The sequence below is a fragment of the Pseudophryne corroboree genome, chromosome 1 (genome assembly GCF_028390025.1).
Source record: "Pseudophryne corroboree isolate aPseCor3 chromosome 1, aPseCor3.hap2, whole genome shotgun sequence".
Taxonomy (NCBI): Eukaryota; Metazoa; Chordata; class Amphibia; order Anura; family Myobatrachidae; genus Pseudophryne; species Pseudophryne corroboree.
In genome coordinates, this window is record NC_086444.1 from 189,694,837 (window position 1) to 189,718,214 (window position 23,378).

At 49.1% G+C, this 23,378-nt stretch overlaps 1 protein-coding gene across 2 annotated transcripts in view; it reads right to left on the reverse strand.

Moving 5' to 3' along the window:
• CCNH (cyclin H) overlaps positions 1–23,378 on the reverse strand; it is an 81,859-nt gene that overhangs the window by 6,988 nt on the left and 51,493 nt on the right. For both annotated transcript variants that reach the window (XM_063963968.1, XM_063963967.1), the window contains 3 exons: positions 21,085–21,295; positions 17,987–18,150; positions 17,449–17,519 (listed from right to left, as the gene is read on the reverse strand). In XM_063963968.1, the coding sequence (XP_063820038.1) occupies positions 17,449–17,519; positions 17,987–18,150; positions 21,085–21,295 (446 nt within the window). The remainder of the gene's footprint in view (positions 1–17,448; positions 17,520–17,986; positions 18,151–21,084; positions 21,296–23,378) is intronic.

A 23,378-nucleotide genomic window follows, 5' to 3' on the forward strand; every position in this document is an offset into this window, starting at 1 on the left:
CTTGGTGCTGTGGCGAGGATGAATGGCAGTGCCTGAAATTGATAGTGACTGTCTAGCAGTGCAAATCTGAGATAAGCCTGGTGCGGCGGCCAAATCGGAATGTGGAGGTACGCATCTTTGACATCCAAGGATATCAGAAACTTCCCCTCCTCCAGACCTGAGATCCCCGCTCTCAGAGACTCCATTTTGAATTTGAACTCCCTTAGATAAGGGTTTAGCGATTTCAAGTTATAATTGGTCTGACCGAACCATCCGGTTTCGGTACCACAAAAAGGTTTGAATAGTAACCCATGTTGTGCATATGAGGTGGAACTTGAACAATGACCTCTTATTTTTCAAATTTTTGGATAGCTGTTAATAGGACAGTTCTAGCTGTCAGCAATGCCGGTAAGCCTATTTGAAGAATCAGTGAGGTGGGGTTTCTTGAAATTCCAGTTTGTACCCCTGGTATACAATATCCTGTACCCAGGGATACAGGAAGGACGACACTCAGACGTTGCTGAAACGTCTGAGTCTTGCCCCCCACCAGCCCGTCCTCCAGGCTGTGTGGTCCACCGTCATGCTGAGGATTTTGAGGTACCAGAAGCAGGCTTCTGGTCCTGGGAGCCTGCGGGTGCAGGCTTTTTGGATTTTGCCCGTTCACCTCTGAAGACTTTTTTGTCTTAGTGGTCCGAAAGGACTGCGATACAGATGAAAAGGGTTTCTTCGTAGAAGGTGTAGTTGAGGGAAAAAAAGGTGACAACTGCGGTTGCTGTGGAAATCCACGCATCCAACGCTTCCCCAAATAGAGCCTGACCTGTGTAGGGTAGGTTCTCCACACTTCTCCTAGATTCCGCGTCTGCAGACCATTGGCGTAGCCAGAGTCCCCTGCAAGCTGAGACAGACATGGAAGATATCCTTGCAGTCAGCGTACCCAGGTCCTTCATGGATTCCACCATGAATCCCGCAGAATCCTGTATGTTACGTAAAAATAATTAAATGTCAATTCTATCCATTGAATCCAAATCCTCTAGTAATGTGCATGACCACTTTACTATAGCTTTAGAGATCCATGCGCAGGCAATAGTAGGCCGCAGCGCCACCCCTGAAGCAGTGTATATGGATTTGAGCGTAGTGTCAATCTTACAATCAGCCGTTTCTTTTAATGCGGTAGATCCAGGGACAGGTAAAAACACCTTTTTCGACAGTCTGGAAACAGATGCGTGAACTATGGGTAGGTTTTCCCATTTTTTCCTATCTTCCTCAAGGAAAGGAAAAGCAACCAGAATCCTTTTTGGAATCTGGAATTTTTTCTCCGGGTTTTCCCAGGATTTTTCAAATAAAAGCGTTTAATTCTTTTGACGCAGGGAAGGTTAGCGAGGCTTTCTTATTGTCAGTGAAGTAAGCCTCCTCAACCTGCTCAGGTGTTGTGTCAGAAATGTTTAACACATCTCTAATGGCCTCAATCATTAGCTGCACCCCTTTTGCAAGGGATGCCGCCCCCTGCAGCAAATCCCCATCACTGTCTGCCATGTCAGAGTCGGTATCCGTGTCATCTGGCATAATCTGGGCAAGTGCACGTTTCTGTGGGTATATGCTAGAGGGATTTTGAAGTAATAGGAACAGAACCTGACCAAACTGCCATAGACTTCTTTAAAACCTGAGTTTCAGTCTCAGTATGAGCTACTCTGGTAGAGATCTGAGATATCATACCCTTAATATAGGTTAACCACTCAGGCTCATTAATAGGGATCTGAGACAAGATATTACATTACTGTGTACATGGAATGGATTCCTCCTGAGAGGAAATATCCTCTGCAGCATATGACCGAGTCCCTAGACATGGCTATGTGAGACAACAAACACACACACACACACACACACAGGGAAATGTCAGACCCATGTTCCCCCCAAGTATGCCACAGAGAGACACAGAGAATGGAGCCAACCACACACACAGTGCTTCCCTAGGTAGATGTAATACAACTACCTAGCGCTTACTGTGTACCTTAATAGACTACACAGTAATTACACAGCCTCCCCTACCCCCTTCTACAACCCCATGGTACCGCACAGGATAGCTGGAGTTGCTTGGAAGGACAGCTCTCCCTGTCAGCGTCTCTCTACAGGATCTGCAGGCAGGAAAATGGAGCTGAACGCTGCTGGGTCCACTCTGAGGAGAAGCTCCACCCGTGAACATGGCGCTGCTTCTTGCTCTTCAGATCTTTATACTGGCCTGAGGATTGCTGCTGGCAGTGTAACAGAGGTCCCTGACAGACTGGTGACCAGTGCAGGGTATAGGCGCTGGCTCAGGGTGCCCCTCACAGTGCCGCACCATATACCGCTGAGCCTCCGGAGCGCAATCAGTACTACTCTCCCACCTTGTTCCCGCCATCTTCACACCGGCTCCCCGCTTGCCGGGGGGGCGGTGACTCACTCGCCTCCGGAATCTTCTGGCTCTGTAAGGGGGTGGCGGCATGCTGCGGGAGTGAGCGGTCGCCTGGGGCGGCTAACGATCATCACCCTCAGGAGCTCAGTGTCCTGCCAGCGGAGATAGTGGCTCGAACCCCTCAGGACGGTCACTACTCCCCCCCTTAGTCCCACAAAGCAGGGAGGCTGTTGCCAGCAGCCTCCCTGTGCCTAACTAACTCTTAGAAAAAAATAAAACTAAAGAAGCTCTAGGAGCTCCCCTAGCTGTGACCGGCTCCTCCGGGCACATTTTCTAAACTAAGTCTGGTAGAAGGGGCATAGAGGGAGGAGCCAGCCCACACTCTCAAACTCTTAAAGTGCCAGTGGCTCCTAGTGGAGCCATCTATACCCCATGGTACTAATGTGGATCCCAGCATCCTCTAGGACGTAAGAGATACACACACGTTTTTCGTGTAAAAATACATGATCTACGTATTTTCGAAGCATTTCTCGCGGATTATGCCTTCCGGATGAGTGCTGGCATTGGGGATAAACTCCAGCTTATCAGGGCTAATTGGAAAGCCCCAGGAGAACTAGCTGCGGTAAATTACTGCGGCTAATTGGATACCGCCCAAAGGGTGGAATTCAATTGTTTGAAAAGTCGGTTGGGTATCTGTTTTTTCCTGTCTATTAGATAGGAAAAAACAGACACCCAACTGACTTTTCAAACAATTGAATTCCCCCCCAAGTCTGATACTTATTCACTAACACAATGCAAAAGTCCAGCAAGCCAAATCACACACACACTTTTATGGTCTAATTTGTACCAGATAAATCGTAGCGGATTGGTTGCTACAGACTACTGTGCAATTACCTTTTATAAGAAAATAACCCCCATAGATTGTGCATAAACATATAGCACATATTATATCATCTATGATTATGAAGTATGTTTGAGTGCCTCCTCTGTACAGATATGTCCGCATACATAATTGCTGCAGTCATGCCAAACAGCCCCTCTCAGTGCGTCAGGTCCTGTGAGACTCTGCTAGTGTCTAGTGTCTTTTTTTGTTGCAGAAAATGCATTTTAGTCACAAAGCAATGCGACTAGGATGTCCAAGTCTCTGAATCTGCATATGAAATGCTACAATGCATCAGCCATTCTATACCAAGCTCCGCGTTGTGCTCGGTAACACACTCAATTGCACACAGATATACAGGTGTCGCATATCAAATTATCAGCATAGTCACCTGGTGCGTCCTAGTCTCACAGCATTGACACTAAGATGCATTTTCGGCGCCTATTGCTAGCAGAGTTGCAGCTCACTCGTGTCAGGCATCTCTCGCTGCGTGGCGTATTGAGGCTAGATGTATTAAGACACATCTGTAGTTATTGAATAAACACAGCATAGCCTATCACATAAAAGATATGTAGTAATTCCAAAGATCAAATTTAAAGGTCCCTTAATGTTTAATATGATAGGGCAATGTTTTAAAACGTTATCACAAAACATGTAAAACGAGTTTTATGGTAAGAACTTACCTTTGTTAAAACTCTTTCTGCGAGGTACACTGGGGTCCACAAGGATAGACATGGGGGGTGTAGAGTAGGATCATGATCCGAGGCACCAACAGGCTGAAAAGCTGTTCCCAGAATGCATAGCGCCGCCTCCTCTATAACCCCGCCTCCCTGCACAGGAGCTCAGTTTTTAGTTAACAATCCCTATGCAGTAGCAGGAAAAGAGACGACAACAGTTAGTAGCCACATACACCACACTCTCACGACAGGAGTAGTGTCAGCGGCTAATGCCATACCAACCGAAAGAAGCTAAGTGCGTCAGGGTGGGCGCATTGTGGAGCCCAGTGTACCTCGAATAAGAGTTTTAACAAAGGTAAGTTCTTACCATAAAACTTGTTTTCTGCTGCGGGGTACACTGGGCCCCACAAGGATAGACATAGGGGATGTCCTAAAGCATTTCCTTATGGGAGGGGAAGTACTGCAGCGGGCACAAGAACCCTGCGTCCAAAGGAAGCATCCTGGGAAGCGGCAGTATCGAAGGCATAGAACCTTATGAACGTGTTCACAGATGACCACGTAGCCGCCTTGTGGGCAGGAGCTGATAGACCAGCATTCACATAAGCATGTGCAATCACCATTCTAATCCATCTGGCCAAAGTCTGCTTGTGAACAGGCTAGCCCCGTTTGTGAAATCCAAACAGCACAAAGAGAGAATCAGATTTTCTAATCTCGAAGCAGTGCGTTTCACATAGATACGGAGAGCCCGTACCACATCCAAAGACCGCTCTTTGGGAGACAGATCAGGAGAAACAAGTGCCGGAACCACAATCTCCTCGTTAAGGTGGAACGAAGAAACCACCTTAGGTAAATATCCGGGACGAGTCCTCAGAACCGCCCGGTCGCGGTGAAATATCAGATATGGGGAACTACAGGACAAGGAACCCAAATACGACACTCTTCTAGCTGAAGGAATAGCCTGCAGAAACACCACCTTAAGGGAAAGCCACTTAAGATCAGCTGAACCAAGAGGTTCAAACGGAGACTCTTGTAACGCCTCCAAAACCACCGACAAGTCCCAAGGAGCCACAGGCAGGACATAGGGAGGTTGGATACGCAACACACCCTGAGTAAAGGTATGCACATCAGGTAAGGTCGCATTTTTTCTCTGAAACCACACCGACAAGGCAGATATTTGAACCTTGAGGGAGGCCAGACGCAGGCCTAAGTCCAGGCCCTGCTGAAGAAAAGCCAACAACTTGGCTATACTAAACTTGAAAGAGTCATAATCGTTAGATGCGCACGAAAACAAAGTAAGAATGTTAGACCCTATAGTAAATCCGAGCAGAAGCCGGTTTCCGGGCCCGCAACATAGTTTGAATGACCGCCTCAGAAAACCCTTTAGCCCTTAAGACGGAAGCTTCAAGAGCCACGCCGTCAAAGACAGCCGGGCTAGGTCCTGGTAGACACAGGGGCTCTGAACGAGGAGGTCTGGGCGTTGTGGAAGTAGAGGTGGACGCTCTGACGATAGGCCTTGCAGGTCTGAGAACCAGTGCCGTCTGGGCCACGCTGGAGCTATGAGAAGCAGATTTCCTTTCTCTTGCTTGAACTTCCAAATTACCCTGGGCAGGAGTGACACCGGAGAGAACACGTACAGCAGCCGAAACCTCCACGGCACCGCCAGCGCATCCACGAATGCTGCTGAGGATCCCTTGTCCTTGCTCCGAAGACCGGAACCTTGTGATTGTGTCGAGACGCCATCAGATCTACGTCTGGAAGGCCCCACTTTTCCACTAGGAGTTGAAACACTTCTGGATGGAGGCCCCACTCGCCGGCATGTACGTCCTGACAACTGAGAAAGTCCGCTTCCCAATTCAGGACTCCTGGAATGAATATTGCCGATATGGCCAGTAGATGGCGTTCCGCCCAATGTAGAATCCGTGAGACTTCCTTCATTGCCAAACGGCTTCGAGTGCCACCTTGATGATTTATGTAAGCCACTGTGGTGGCGTTGTCCAACTGTACTTGAACAGGACAGTTCTGAATTAAATGCTGGGCCAGGTTCAACGCATTGAAGACCGCCCGCAATTCCAGAATGTTGATCGAGAGGAGGGATTCCTCCTTGGTCCACCGACCCTGAAGGGAGTGTTGCTCCAACACCACGCCCCAACCTCTTAGACTGGCATCTGTCGTCAACAGGACCCAGTTGGATATCCAGAAGGGACGGCCCCTGCACAATTGTCGGTCCTGGAGCCACCAGAGCAGCGACAGATGGACCTCCGGAGTCAATGAGATCATGTGAGACCTGATCGGGTGAGGCAGGCCGTCCCACTTGGCTAGAATCAGCCTCTGGAGGGGGCGAGAATGGAATTGAGCATACTCCACCATGTCGAATGCTGACACCATGAGGCCCAGCACCTGCATCGCCGAATGTATCGACACTTGCGGACGAGAAAGAAAGCAACGAATCCTGTCCTGAAGCTTCAGGACTTTCTCCTGAGACAAGAACAACCTCTGGTTGTGAGTGTCCAATAGCGCTCCCAGATGCACCATGCTTTGAGCTGGGACCAGGGAGGATTTCTTCCACTTGATGAGCCACCCGTGGGCTTGTAGAAACCGGACCGTCATATCCAGATGACGCAGGAGAAGTTCTGGGGAATTTGCCAGGATTAACAAGTCGTCCAGATACGGCAGTATCCTGACCCCTTGTCGGCGAAGTACCACCGTCATCACCGCCATGACTTTGGTGAAGACTCGCAGAGCCGTAGTTAAACCAAAAGGTAACGCCCGAAACTGGTAATGGAGGTTGCCAATCGCAAACCTCAGGTATTGCTGATGTGACGCTGCTATAGGAATATGCAGGTAAGCATCCTGTAAGTCCAGGGAGACCATGTAGTCCCCAGGTTCCAAGGCCAGAACTATAGAGCGAAGGGTTTCCATATGGAACTTGGAAACTTTCACAAACCTGTTCAATGCCTTGAGGTTGAGAATGGGCCGGGAGGACCCATTCGGTTTCGGGACTAGAAACAGCGGAGAATAGTACCCCCGGCCCCTCTGCGCAAGAGGCACCTGTACTACGACTCCTGTATCCAGGAGGGTCTGTACCACCGAATGTAGAGTGTTTGCCTTTGTCTGGTCCAACGGGACGTCTGTCCGGCAAAATCGATGAGGGGGTCGTTTTTTGAAGGCTATGGCGTAACCTCGAGTGACGACTTCCCGTACCCAGGCATCTGAAGTGGTCTTCAACCATTCCTGGGTATACCCTAGAAGCCGGCCCCCCACCCTGGGATCCCCCAGGGGGAGGCCCGCCCCGTCATGCGGCAGGCTTATCGGTCTTGGAAGCTGGCTGACGGGCCGCCCAGGCTCTTTTGGGCTTTGGCTTACCAGGTGTGGCAGTGCGGGCCTGCTTGTTGTACGCCTGACCTTTTGCTTTACCTGAAGGACGAAAGGGGCGAAAGGAAGTACCTTTAGCCTTCGACACAGAAGGAGCGGTACTTGGCAGACAGGTAGTTTTGGCAGTAGCCAAGTCATCCACAATCTTATTTTAGTCCTCCCCAAACAGAATATCTCCCTTGAAAGGGAGTACCTCCAGGGTTTTTCTAGAGTCCAGATCCACAGACCAGGATCTCAGCCACAATATCCGGCGAGCCAGGACTGATGTAGTAGAGGCCTTGGCTGCTAGGATACCGGCATCAGAAGCCGCCTCTTTAATATAGTGAGAAGCTGTGACAATATATGACAAGCATTGTCTAGCATGATCAGAAGAGATTTCAGCTTCTAACTCCAAGGCCCAGGCTTCAATAGCCTCTGCAGCCCCTGTTGCTGCAATAGTGGGCCTTTGTGCAGCACCCGTGAGGGTGTAAATCGCTTTCAGACAACCCTCCACACGTTTATCCGTAGGCTCTTTTAGAGACGGGACGGTAGTGACAGGTAGAGCTGAGGAAACCACCATCCTAGCCACATGCGAGCCTACTGGAGGAGGCGTTTCCCAATTTTTAGACAGCTCTGGCGCGAGGGGATAGCAAGCCAGCATCTTCTTTTGAGGCACAAACTTATTACCCGGGTTTTCCCAGGGTTCCTGAGGTAAAACTTGTTTAACCACCTTCTGACGCTTGAACCTATCTGGTTTCTTAGGAGGGACGGATGGCTTGGGATCATCCGTAATCTGTAAAATCAACTTAATAGCCTCCAAAAGATCAGGAACATCCACATGTGAACTAATCTCCCCATCAGCAGTATCTGTGTCAGAATCTGTGGGGTCAGTGTAAGTGCCATCTTCATCAGACGAGGTGTCAGTGACAGCAGTGGATTGTGAGGAGATAAGAGCTCGCTTAGTGGACCCCCTGGGCTTGGGCGAGCCAGGGTCAGACTTTTTAGTAGTCAGGGACTGGTTCAACTTCTTCAATTGAGCAGATAAATTGTCGCCCACGGCGGGTTAGCTGCAGGGACCACATACGGTTGCACCGGCATAGGCGGCCCCATAGGGGGTGTTAGTTTATTAACTAGCGTATGCAGAAGCGTGGAAAAAGCAGCCCACGGTGAGTCATTATGTACCTCCGTTGCCACAGTCCCACTGGGGGGCAAGGAGCCCCCAGAACCAGAGCCCACAGCTGCTGTATTCTCCTCATATGGATCTGTGGCTTCAGCAACACCTGCAGTGTGTTCCGCCCCAGAACCGTTACCTTCAGAAGCAGACATGATATAACTTGCAGTATCAGGTAACACAGTACAATTGGCAGCAGCACAATACCTCTTACCCAAACCCCTGCACAGTGTAGTCAGCACAAGCAGAGATATAGGAGAGATATGGTGACTAAAATCACAGAGAAAAAATAAGATTTAACTTACCGGTAAATCTATTTCTCGTAGTCCGTAGTGGATGCTGGGGACTCCGTAAGGACCATGGGGAATAGACTGGCTCCGCAGGAGACAGGGCACTTTAAGAAAGAATTTGGATACTGGTGTGCTCTGGCTCCTCCCTCTATGTCCCTCCTCCAGACCTCAGTTAGAGAAACTGTGCCCGGAAGAGCTGACAGTACAAGGAAAGGATTTTGGAATCCAGGGCAAGACTCATACCAGTCACACCAATCACACCGTATAACTCGTGATAAACTTACCCAGTTAACAGTATGAACAACAACGGAGCATCAGATCAACCCTGATGCAACCAAACATAACCCTTATTTAAGCAATAACTATATACAAGTATTGCAGAAGAAGTCCGCACTTGGGACGGGCGCCCAGCATCCACTATGGACTACGAGAAATAGATTTACCGGTAAGTAAAATCTTATTTTCTCTAACGTCCTAGTGGATGCTGGGGACTCCGTAAGGACCATGGGGATTATACCAAAGCTCCCAAACGGGCGGGAGAGTGCGGATGACTCTGCAGCACCGAATGAGCAAACATGAGGTCCTCCTCAGCCAGGGTATCAAACTTGTAGAACTTTGCAAAGGTGTTTGAACCTGACCAAGTAGCCGCTCGGCAAAGCTGTAATGCCGAGACCCCTCGGGCAGCCGCCCAAGAAGAGCCCACCTTCCTTGTGGAATGGGCCTTAACTGATTTAGGCAGCGGCAACCCAGCCGCAGAATGAGCCTGCTGAAACGTGTTACAGATCCAGCGAGCAATAGTTTGCTTTGAAGCAGGCGCCCCAAGCTTGTTGGAAGCATACAGGATAAACAAAGATTCTGTTTTCCTGACCTTAGCCGTTCTGGCTACATAAACCTTCAAAGCCCCGACTGCATCCAGTGACTCGGAATCCTCCAAGTCAGTAGTAGCCACAGGCACCACAATAGGTTGGTTTATATGAAAGGATGAAACCACTTTCGGCAGAAATTGTGGGCGGGTCCGCAATTCTGCTCTATCCGCATGGAAACTCAGATAAGGGCTTTTATGTGACAAAGCCGCCAATTCTGACACACGCCTAGCCGAAGCCAAGGCTAATAGCATGACCACCTTCCACGTGAGATATTTTACTTCCACCGTTTTGAGTGGTTCAAACCAGTGTGATTTCAGGAAACTCAACACCACGTTAAGATCCCAAGGTGCCACTGGAGGCACAAAAGGGGGCTGAATATGCAGCACTCCCTTTACAAACGTCTGAACTTCAGGCAGAGAAGCCAGTTCTTTTTGAAAGAAAATGGATAAGGCCGAAATCTGAACCTTTAATGGAACCCAATTTAAGGCCCAAAGTCACTCCTGACTGTAGGAAGTGAAGGAAAAGGCCCAGCTGGAATTCCTCCGTAGGGGAATTCGTGGCCTCACACCAAGCCACATATTTTCGCCATATACGGTGATAATGTTGAGCCGTCACATCCTTCCTAGCCTCTATCAGCGTAGCAATGACCTCATCCGGAATGCCTTTTTCTGCTAGGATCCGGTGTTCAACCGCCATGCCGTCAAACGCAGCCGCGGTAAGTCTTGGAACAGACAGGGCCCCTGTTGCACAAGTCCTGTCCTAGAGGCAGAGGCCACGGGTCCTCTGTGAGCATTTCTTGCAGATCTGGATACCAAGTCCTTCTTGGCCAATCCGGAACAAAGAGTATTGTTCTCACTCCTCTTTTCCTTATGATTCTCAGCACCTTGGGTATGAGAGGAAGAGGAGGAAATACATAGACCGACGGGAACACCCACGGTGTCACCAGTGCGTCCACAGCTATCGCCTGAGGGTCTCTTGACCTGGCGCAATATCTCTGCAGTTTTTTGTTGAGGCGGGATGCCATCATGTCCACCTGTGGCAGTTCCCACCGACTTGCAATCTGCATGAAGACTTCTTGATGAAGTCCCCACTCTCCCGGGTGGAGGTCGTGCCTGCTGAGGAAGTCTGCTTCCCAGTTGTCCACTCCCGGAATGAACACTGCTGACAGTGCGCTTACGTGATTCTCCACCCAGCGAAGAATTCTGGTGGCTTCTACCATCGCCACCCTGCTCCTTGTGCCGCCTTGGCGGTTTACATGAGCCACTGCGGTGATATTGTCTGACTGAATCAGAACCGGTTGGTCGCGAAGCAGGGACTCCGCTTGACGTAGGGCGTTGTATATGGCCCTTAGTTCCAGAATGTTGATGTGAAGGCAAGTCTCCTGACTTGACCACAGCCCTTGGAAATTTCTTCCCTGTGTGACTGCCCCCCACCCTCGGAGGCTTGCATCCGTGGTCACCAGGACCCAGTCCTGAATGCCGAATCTGCGACCTTCGAGAAGGTGAGCACTCTGCAGCCACCACAGGAGAGACACCCTGGCCCTGAGGGATAGGGTGATTAACCGATCCATCTGAAGATGTGATCCGGACCACTTGTCCAGTAAGTCCCATTGGAAGGTCCTCGCATGGAACCTGGCGAAGGGAATGGCCTCGTATAATGCCACCATCCTTCCCAGGACTCGAGTGCAGTGATGCACTGACACCTGTTTTGGTTTTAATAGATTCCTGACCAGTGTCACGAGCTCCTGAGCTCTCTCTATCGGGAGATAAACCCTTTTCTGGTCTGTGTCTAGGATCATGCCTAGGAGAGGCAGATGAGCTGTAGGAACCAACTGCGACTTTGGAATATATAGAATCCAGCCGTGTTGCCGTTACACTTCCAGAGAAAGTGATACGCTGTTCAGCCACTGCTCTCTTGATCTTGCTTTTTTGAGGAGATCGTCCAAGTACGTGATAATAGTGACACCTTGCTTCCGCAGGAGCACCATCATTTCCGCCATTACCTTGGTGAATATTCTCGGGGCCGTGGAGAGACCAAACGGCAACGTCTGAAATTGGTAATGACAATCCCGTACCGCAATTCTGAGGTACGCCTGATGAGGTGGATAAATGGGGACATGAAGATATGATCCTTTATGTCCCGAGTCACCATAAAATCACCCCCTTTCAGGCTTGCAATGACCGCTCTTAGCGATTCCATCTTGAACTTGAACCTTTTCAGGTATATGTTCAGGGATTTTAAATTCAATATGGGTCTGACCGAACCGTCTGGTTTCGGGACTACAACATGGTCGAATAATAACCCCGTCCTTGTTGAAGGAGGGGAACCTTGACCACCACCTGTTGAAGATACAATTTGTGAATTGCAGTTAACATTGTTTCCCTCTCCTGGGGGGAAGCCGGCAGGGCCGTCGGTGAGGGGGCATCTTCTCAAAGTCCAGCTTGTATCCCTGAGACACAATATCTATTGCCCAGGGATCTAACAGGGAGTGAACCCACTTGTGGCTGAACTTACGAAGGCGTGCCCCCACCGGGCCTAGCTCCGCCTGTGGAGCCCCAGCGACATGCGGTGGATTTTTGTAGAGGCCGGGGAGGACTTCTGTTCCTGGGAACTAGCTGTGTTGTGCAGCTTCTTTCCTCTGCCCCGCCTCTGGCAAGAAAGGACGCACCTCGGACTTTCTTGTTTCTTTGTTCGAAAGGCTGCATTTGATAATGTCGTGCTTTCCTAGGCTGTGCAGGAATATAAGGCAAAATATCAGAATTACCAGCTATAGCAGTGGAGACCAGGTCCGAGAACCCTTCTCCACACAATCCTCAGCCTCCATATGCCTCTTAAGTCGGCATCATCTGTCCATTGCATATTCTACAGGACACGTCAAGCAGAAATCGACATAGCTTTGACTCTAGGACCCAGTATACTCATGTCTTTGGGCATGTTTTATATATATATATATATATATATATATATATATATATATCTCAAGACAGCATCTTTAATATATATATATTTTACATACATATATATATATATATATATATATATATATATATATATATACACATACTAGGGTCTCAATCTCTGCTGATGAGGTACCTGTCCACGCTGCCACAGCGCTATAAACCCATGCCGACACAATCGCCGGTCTGAGTAGTGTACCAGAATGTGCACGCTATCTGCAGGATCCCTGAGAATAGCTGTTACGTCAGGGCTACCTTTTGGGCAAACGTGACACCCTAGGGGAAGATTCCCATCCTATCCTGGCCCTAGTGGGGAAAGGATACTGCCTGAGAATTCTTTGTGGGAAACTGCAGTCTCTTGTCTGGAGATTCCCGCTCTTTTTCATCATGAGAGGAGGGAAATTTACCTCAGCTTTCTTCCCCTTAAACATGTGTACCCTTGTGTCAGGGACAGATGAGTCATCAGTGATATGCAAATCATCTTTTATTACAATAATCATATATTGAATACTTTTCTGCCATCTTGGCTGTAACTTTGCATTATCGTAGTCGACACTGGAGTCAAACTCCGTGTCGATATCAGTGTCTATTATTTTGGATAGTGAGCATTGAGAGACTCTGAAGGTCTCTGCGACATATGGACAGACATGGGTAGATTTACTGTCTGTTCTCTAATCTTTTGTGCAATAAATTCACCTTAGCACTTAATTACACATATCCAAACAGGTGTCGGCGTTGTCGACGGAGACACCCTCTCACACACATATTTGCTCTATCTCCTCCTTAGGGGAGCCTTTTACCTCTGACATGTCGACACACACGTACCGACACACCACACACTCAGGGAATGCTCATCTGAAGACAATTCCCCCATAAGGCCCTTTGGAGAGACAGAGAGAGAGTATGCCAGCACACACCCCAGCGCTATTAACCCAGGAATAACACAGTAACTTAATGTTAACCCAGTAGCTGCTGTTTATATTGATTTTTGCGCCTAATTATGTGCCCCCCCCCTCTCTTTTTACCCTCTTCTACCGTGTAACTGCAGGGGAGAGACTGGGGAGCTTCCTCTCAGCGGTGCTGTGGAGAAAAAAACATGGCGCTGGTGAGTGCTGAGGAAGAAGCCCCGCCCCCTCGACGGCGGGCTTCTGTCCCGCTTTCATGTACAATTTTGGCGGGGGCTCATACATATATACAGTGCCCAACTGTATATTATGCAAACTTTTGCCAAAGAGGTCTCTAATTGCTGCCCAGGGCGCCCCCCCTGCGCCCTGCACCCTACAGTGACCGGAGTATGTGGGTTTAATGTGGGAGCAATGGCGCACAGCTGCAGTGCTGTGCGCTACCTCAGTGAAGACTGGAGTCTTCTGCCGCCGATTTCGAAGTCTTCTTGCTTCTTTCACCGGCTTCTGTCTTCCGGCTCTGCGAGGGGGACGGCGGCGCGGCTCCGGGATCGGACGACAAAGGGTGAGATCCTGTGTACGATCCCTCTGGAGCTAATGGTGTCCAGTAGCCTAAGAAGCAGGACCTATCTTCAGTGAGTAGGGCTGCTTCTCTCCCCTCAGTCCCACGATGCAGGGAGTCTGTTGCCAGCAGATCTCTCTGAAAATAAAAAAACCTAACAAAATACTTTCTTATAGCAAGCTCAGGAGAGCTCACTAAGTAGCACCCAGCTCGTCCGGGCACAGATTCAAACTGAGGTCTGAAGGAGGGACATAGAGGGAGCAGCCAGAGCACACCAGTATCCAAATTCTTTCTTAAAGTGCCCTGTCTCCTGCGGAGCCCGCCTATTCCCCATGATCCTTACGGAGTCCCCAGCATCCACTAGGACGTTAGAGAAATACGTATTAAAGTATATCTTGTGAAAATCCTATATAAAACCTGACGCACCAAGCCCCCTCAGGTTACAGAATATAGGGATAGCAAGTTGAGTGAGAGACACGAAATGGAAACCACTCAGCAAGCTAATGCACATACATATAGTCACTGTTGTACAATGCAGAGGTTAATACTAACAATAATACTGCACTGGACCAGCTTATATAGCTATGTAGTCAATAGATATAACACTGCACAGTAAGAACTGGATGTATAGCACAGGGTAATTGTACTAAAAACCCTGACTAAATGCACTCTTTCTTAACTAGCACTGTCTAAAAAGGCAGGTAGAATACTTAAGTGTCATGTAAAGTCACAGCACTGACAACCAGGCGGCTTTACACAGGAGGATTTGCCCAAGCAGTCCCAGGAACAGTGTAGCTGAGAGAAATAGCGCCCAGACACTGACAGGGAGTGAGGGAGAGACAGGTATGCAGCTCCAGGGCGGGAACATTTGCGGGAAATGGCACCCTGGGGCTGGGGCTCCAGGTCTAAGCCTTATCTCCCTGCTGGCAAAACCACCGGGTACTGTGGGCTACTATTAAAATGGTTTTAAGGGAAAACCTGACCTGCACCCATGCCCTGGTGATCTAGTGGGATCGCCTGTACTGCCACAGTGTCCACCAACGCGCGTGGCCCGCCTCCCACTGACCACGCCGGATCGCGATAAAAGTACGGGTCCCACAAGCAGGACCCACTCACCACCTCCCGAAGCGCGGCCACGCGATCCCGGAGAGCCCCCGTCGTATATGCCTGACCATGGAAGAAAACCGGAGCCTCCTGCTGTAGTTACCCGGCAACCAGGGCTCGGGAGTGTACAGCGCCGCTGGGGAGAGCTGGAGCTGCAGCAGTGAATGTCTCCTAAAATTTACACACCGCTGCTGCCCTTGTAGTCTTCACTTTTTCTTCAAAAAAGCTCTTCTTAGGGCTGCCCAGAGCAGCCCCTCTGTTATGTGCCTGCTATCTGCGGCACCAACTACAAAACTGAGCTCCTGTGCAGGGAGGCGGGGTTATAGAGGAGGCGGCGCTATGCATTCTGGGAACAGTCAAAGCTTTTCAGCCTGTTGGTGCCTCGGATCAAGATCCTACTCTACACCCCCTATGTCTATCCTTGTGGAGCCCAGTGTACCCCGCAGCAGAAAGATAAATTATACCGGGGCTCGTCTGTGGCTCGGATGGTGCCAGTTCAGTTTCTATAAGTGAACCGACTGTCTGGGTGTCTCTTATGCTTCAGGATTTATGTTAGTTTGAACCTTATGCAAATTACTGAGACATTAAAAAGATAAATACATCTGTGGAAGAAATGACCCCTTAGTTTGACTGGCAGGATAGGTTTGTTTAAATGATCAAGCAACCTAAATATCTATGTGTTACAACAATCCCTTGTCTATATCGCAAAGCGTGTATTTCAGTTAATGCTTTGATTTCCTCCTTTGTCTGGAGTTATAAGAAGGCCAGGATTAAACTTTCTACCCTATACAGGACCAAGGATGATAGCTGTGTGGCCGTGTCTGGTTTCCGTTTGTACTACCTGACAGCATAGTTGTCGCATTTAATAGGATGGGTAACCTGTTCTGGTAGTGGGTCCCTCCCAGGCTTTCTGCGTGTGCAAACTGGTCATTAACCCCACTGCAGTTTCTCGCTGATGGGAAACTTAAGACATATGCCCCCATTTTGAATCAGGCGGCTGAGGTTTGGTGGGTTGCAGAGTGTACTTGGACCCCAGGGGTGTGACCCTGCTTCCCCACTCCGGGACAGTAAGGGGACATGTAAGATTCTCTGAACTGGGCCGTTTTGATGGCAAGTTATTTTGGCCCCTTTTTGGCATGACTACCATAGGTTGTGTGTACCAGGACATCTTTTTTGACCAAATTAAATTGGAATTTCACACTCCTGATTCGACATTTTCTTATTATCTGCAGCTAAGTCATGCTCTTCATGCCCAGTTTGGAGACTATCCCCATGTATTTCTGATTCTCCCTTTAAACAAATTGTTGCTTTCCTTGGGCACCTGTAAGTTGGTGTCTGCCATTTATTCCACTTTGAATATGCATTCTTCCTCCACTAGTCTTGCACAGTCCTTAAAACCCAAGTGGAAATGGACTAAGGGATCCTGTCAGATGAGCACTGGGCACTCATGAAGCTACTGCTTGTGCCTTCTTCATGGAATATATTATGCCCTACATAGTCTCTTTGATATGGGGCTTTGGGCTGCCATAGATGTGGGCTGCATCACCTTTGGGAGTATCGGGATGTGCAGCACTTTTGGAATCGGATGTGGGACTGTGTCTGTACTACTTTACCTGCACTGCTCCATCTTGACCTTCTAATATGTCTTATTGGTGTCTCTTGAGGACTCATTTAATGTGATAACTTACAAATATCTTTCTAAACTTGACTTTGGCCAAGGTTATTTTAGCACAGACATAGTTGGGGATTGATCCTCCTCATTTTCATAGCTGGTTTCATTGGTTACTGACACTGCCAATCACGCAAGATACCTGTATACAGCCCCGTCCAAAAAACATAAATGATGGTCTCCCTGGTACACATCCAATTATGGTCGGGGGGTTGAAACACTTCCATCAATCGCAACTGGGTAATGTTAGGGGGGCTGTCAGTGCACTAAATTTTTTCTTTGCTCCTCTGTTACTAAGTGTTGTACATTTGTGTATCACCTAGTGTGTTCTTTTGAATATTAGGTTCTTTGCAATGTCCACATTGTATCCGAATGACCCTTCTAAGCTATTGTACGGTCCTAGAGTATTTTTAATCGAAAACCAATAAAATATACTGTAGTAAAAATAAATAAAATTATAAACTCCATGCATCTCAACGTTGTTTGGTTCTAATAAAACATTAATCCTGTAATAGTGACATTTCTGTATGGATATGAAGGCATGCAGTTTATCAGTTTCTAATCTTTTTTCTTAACTCTGAGCAACTGATGATACCAACAGATTGAAAAAAAAAAAAAAAAAGTTGATTCATATAGAAAAAGAAAACATACGTCTCATTCCATCCAGTAAACGTGCCATGGTTTCTTTATCATCCTTTAATGAGAGGCACTCCAATAAATAACTGGAAGGCAAAGAGAAAAATATATTTTTGAGCAAAACAGGTCTATGAAATGCTATGAATCGTGATGGAGAATATTCTAGGACAGGCATGTCCAAACTGCGGCCCTCCAGCTGTTGTGAAACTACATATCCTAGCATGCCCTGACACAGTTTTGCTGTCAGAGAATGCTAAAGCTGTGTCAGGGCATGCTGGGATGTGTAGTTTCTCAACAGCTGGAAGGCCGCAGTTTGGATATGCCTGTTCTAGGAACTGTGGGGCAGATTTATTAAGCCTGGTGAAGTGATAAAGTGGAAGGTGATAAAGCACCAGCTAATGAGCTACTAACTGTCATTTTTCAAACCGAGCCTGTGACATGGCAGTTAGGAGCTGATTGGCTGGTACTTTATCACCTTCCACTTTATCACTTCACCAGGCTTAATAAATCTGCCCCTGTGTCACTGTCCTGGTGGTCTGACAACATACTGTACCTCTCCATGTTAAGTCCTGCCCTGGAAGCACTGGATAAGACAGCTGTGAGAGCGATTATGGATGGTGTGAACAGAAGACAGGCATCGGTTAGTGTAACGCGGTTTATGAAATCATCGGCTGTTTTTCTTAACATTTCCGGATTTTCGAGCATAGGATATCGAGTCTGTAAAGGCAAATTCATGTTTCTGCATTATATGCGATACACATACTGAAATCAGTTTGTTCGTCTAGCATTACATATCTCCACAGAAGTCCTTATAAGAGGGCTTAATAATAATTATTTTATATATATAGCGCTTTTCCCCAAAAGGACTCAATACGTTTTTCTTTCCATCTCTATGGCTGTTAGCTATAGAATATGGACATTTATGGAATACCACAATTACAAAAAAGAAAATATAAATTAAAAAAGAAAAAAAGAAAAAGAAAGGGGGGGATTTCAACCCAGGTTTGGTGGGCCCAGAACTGACAATGACAGAGGATCTCAAACGCGATCCTCAGGCACCCCAAAGATCCAGGTTTTAGGTATATCCATGGCTCAGAACAGATGGTTAAATCAAATTGACTGTGGTTCTAATTAAATCACCTGTCCAAGCACGGGAAAACGTAAATCCTGGACGGTTGAGGTGCTTGAAGACTGCGTTTGATAACCTCTGGACTATGGTCACCCAGTTTAAACGGCCTACTAGCATCGTGGAGCCTCAATATTACCTTTGCATTATCTCCAAAGGTGGCTTGGACTTCCCTGCTGAATGCCCACACTTGTGCTTCAAAATATCAGGGACACAACATACAACTACATTAAGTTTTGTGCCTTAACAGCTCTTCAAAGTACAGTCAAAGTACAAAGTACAGTCCAGCCCTTTTATTCCTGAAAGGATAGCACTCATATGTATGATTCTTCAGTGAATCAGACAATCAAAAAGGATTTTCACAAAAAATGAGAACTCCTATTTCACCTTAAAGGCAAAGAGGGGGATAATTCAATCATTGGATAGAATTTAATGTTGCACAATATGCGGGATCAGTACGTAATCCCGCTGGACGGGATCCCGGCGGTCGAAATACCGACGCCGGAATCCCAACCACACAATCCCGACAGGGGTGGCGAGCGGAACGCAGCCCCTTGCGGGCTCGCTTCGCTCGCCACGCTGCGGGCACGGTGCCTCGCTACGTTCGGCCCACTATTGTATTCTCCCTCTATGGGTGTCGTGGACACCCACGGAGGGAGAATATGTCGGGATTGTGGAGGTTGGGATTGTGGCGGTCGGGATTCCGGCGTCGGTATTTCGACCGCCGGGATCCCGTCCAGCGGGATGTTGACCGCATCCCCAATATGCAGCTAGACATAGCTGCTGCATACAGTGCCTTGCTAAAGTATTCACACCTTTTCATGTTTTGTTTCCTCACAACCTGGAATTAAAATGGATTGCTTGAAGGTTTGCTTCATTTCGTTCTCAGAACATGCCTACAACTTTGAAGATTTTTTTAAAATTTTTTTAATTGTGAAGCAAACAACAAATAGGACAAAATAACAGAAAACTTCAGCGTGCATAACTATTAACCCACCTAAAGTCAGTACTTTGTAGAGACACCTTCTGCTGTAATTACAGCTGCAAGTCACTTTGGATAAGTCTCTATGAGCTTGCCACTGGGATTTTTGCCCATTCCTCAAGGCAAAACTGCTCCTGCTCCTTCATGTTGGATGGTTTCCGCTTGTGAACAGCAATCTTTAAGTCTGACCGCAGATTCTGAATTGGATTGAGATCTGGGCTTTGACTAGGCCATTCCAACACATTTAAATGTGACCCCTTAAACCACTCAAGTGTTGCTTTATCAGTATGCTTCGGGTCATTGTCCTGCTGGAAGGTGAACCTCCGTCCCAGTCTCAAATCACAGGCAGACTGAAACAGGTTTTGCTCAAGAATATCCCTGTATTTAGCACCATCCATCTTTCCCTTGACTCAAAACAGTTTACCAGTCCCTGCTGCTGATAAACATCCCCATAGCATGATGCTGCCACCACCATGTTTCACTGTGGGGATTGTGTTCTTGGGGTGATGGGATGTGTTGGGTTTGCGTCAGACATAGCGTTTTCCTTGGTGGCCGAAAAGTTACATTTTAGTTTCATCTGACCAGAGCACCTTCCTCCATACATTTGGGGAGTCTGCCACATGCCTTTTGGCAAACTCAAAACCTGCCTTCTTATTTTTAATACTAAGTAATGTTTGGAGAGTATGGAGTGTATGACTTATTGTGGTCACATGTGCAGATACACCAGTCTCTGCTGTGGAACTCTGCAGCTCCTTCAGGGTTACCTTTGGTCTCTGTGCTGCCTCTCTGATTAATGCCCTCCTTGCCCGGTCTGTGAGTTTTGGTGGCCGGCCCTTTCTTGGCAGGTTTGTTGTAGTACCATGTTCTTTTCATTTGAAGATGATGGATTTGATGGTGCTCCGGGGCATCATCAAATATTTGGAATTTTTCTTTTTTTTTTTTTTATAACCCAACCCTGACTTTTCAACAACTTTGTCCCTGACTTGTTTGGAGAACTCCTTGGTCTTCATGGTGTGATGCTTCTTGCTTAGTGGTGTTGCAGCATCTTGGGCCTTTCAGGAAAGGTGTGTTTATACTGACAGATCATGTGACAGATTGCACACAGGTGGACTTCATTTCACTAATTGTGACTTCTGAAGGTAACTGGTTGCACCAGAACTTTTGAGGGGCTTCATAGCAAAGGGGGTGAATACATATGCACATGACAATTTTAAAAATTTTATTTATAAAAATTATTTTTTTATATAAATTTTTCTCATTTTACTTCACCAACTTAGACTACTTTGTGCAGATCCATCACATAAAATTCAGATTAAAAAAATAAATAAACAAAATTACAGGTTGTAATGTAACAACATAGGTAAAAAGCCACGGGGGCTGAATACTTTAGCAAGGCACTGTATCTGTGACTTTTCGGTAGTGCCAACATAGCAAGTTTTCCTGGAATGGCACATGCGCCAATATCCCCTCATTGAAATGCTTATTTCAACAAATCAATAAATTCAATATAACATTACAGAAACAAATGTTATCATAACAATACCTTTAAATCAATTAAATATCCTTCAAAAGGTCGGTATGGATTGTGCACTATAAGGTGGAAATTCAGCTGCTGGATGAGCAATAACTCATATTCCAGAATTTGTTCAAGGATCTTTTCCTGCGTGGCAGGGTTTTCTGGTAGGTTACCCACAAACTGGACACTGGATACATTAAATTCATCTACTTTACAAGCCAGGAATGCACAGGTCAGCCTGAGATGCAAACAGAGCACAAGGCGAGTCAGCTAGTCATATTATACAGTCAGAAATTCAATTTCAATTGAGAGCTGTGATTATGCACACAAGCACTATAAGGATTTACTACCAGTAGTAAATGCCACACACACATAATAAAACAATAATTTTTTATATATATATATATATATATATATATATATATATATTTGCCCAAGTCTGTGACTCTGTGCCCGTAACGCTGGGCGGAGTCACAGGCACAGATCTGGCCAGGAACAGTCCCCTCCCCATCTCCGCCCAGTCCCCTCCCCATCTCCGCCCAGTCCCCTGTCTCCCTTCTCCCCGTACACTCTCTCTGGTGACACCGCAGCCGCTGACTGTAAGCGGAACTCACACTACCCGCCTCACAGACTAGCGGCTGCTGCAGAGTTCAGGGGGACATGCTGAGCACTGGCAGCTGCTCTCGCTCCCTCTCCCACCCGCGGCATCCACCCGTCACTTACCCGCGGTCGCGGGTGAAAGGGGGCGTGGCTTCGTGGAAGGAAGCGTGGCTTCGCGTCCCGACCCCCGTTTTCGGCACAACTCGCCCCCCCTCCCACCCGCGGCAACCACCCGCATCTGCCTCCCACCCGCGGCATCCACCCGTCACTTACCCGCGGTCGCGGTTGAAAATGGGGCGTGGCTTCGCGGAAGGGGGCGCGGCTTCGCGGAAGGGGGCGTGGCTTCACGTCCCGACCCCCCGTTTTCGGCACATTGTGGGTCGGGGCATACGGCCTTCACCCGGACACTGCTGAATCTGCAGTGCTGGCTTCTGCACTGTGACAGGAGCCGGCACTTTGGTGTCACCCCTCAGAGGGTAACACCCGGGTGCGGACCGCACCCACGTTGTGGCGCCACTGCTCCCGCCCCCACCCGTGCACAAACACCTGCCGCATCCACCCACCACCCGCGGCACTACCGTCCCCTCCCCCACCCAGAGCACAAACACCCGCGCCACCCACCCGCGGAACTCCCGCCTCCTCCCCCACCGGTAGCACCAACACCCGAGGCAAACCAACCGCATTCGCCCCCCACCCGCGGCACTCCCACCCGCAGCACCAACACCCGTGGCACCCACCGCATCCACCCACCACCCGTGGCACTCCACCCCCTCCCCCACCCGCAGCACCAACACCCGCACCACCCGTGGCACTCTGCCCCCTCCCCCACCCACAGCACCAACACCCGCTGGCCCCCCCTGCGGCACCCAACGCATCCCCCACATCCGCTCCCACCCGCGGCACCTACGCCCCCACCCGTAGCTCCCACACCTGCAGCACCCCCCGCCCCTCCCCCACCCGCTGCAACCCTGCCCCTCCCCCATACCCACCTCTCCCCCCTGCTGCACCCTTCACCCAACCCGCACCACCACCGCAACTGCCCCATCCTGCACCCACCCCTCCTGCACCCACCCCTCCCCCACCACCTCCCCAACCCTCGGAACCCCAGCAGCTGCCTCCCACCACCCAACTGCACCACCACTGCTCCAGCCCCTGCCCCCCCTCCGCACCTGTCCCCCACCCACAGCACCTCCCCCACCCCCATCATCTACAGACACCTCCCCCAGCACTTCTACAAACCATCACCCAACCTCCCCCTCTGCAACCCCAACTCCCCCTACATCGCCCCTCCCCCACACACAGCACCTCCAGACCCCCTCCTTCATCCACAGCCTCCTGCACCTGCCCCTCCACCACCAGCATCTACAGACCCCATCCACACCCCCTCCCGCCCCCCCCCCCAACCCACCCGCAGCATCCTCACACCCGCCCCTTCCCCACCGCCGCACCCCCTCCCCTGCCCCTCCCCTACCCGCCACAGCTACACCAACCGCCCTACCCGAACTGCGGTATCCCTGCACCGGCACCCTCCCCCACCCACTGCAGCAGCACACCTGGCCCACTACAACCGCCGTAACCCCACATCCACCACTCACTCATCCACAGCGCCCACGGACCCCCTCCCCCATCCGTGCCATCCCCGCACCCGCCCCTCCCATAGCTACCGCACATCCACATCACCTACCCCATCCAGATCACGTACCCCACCCGCAACACCCCCG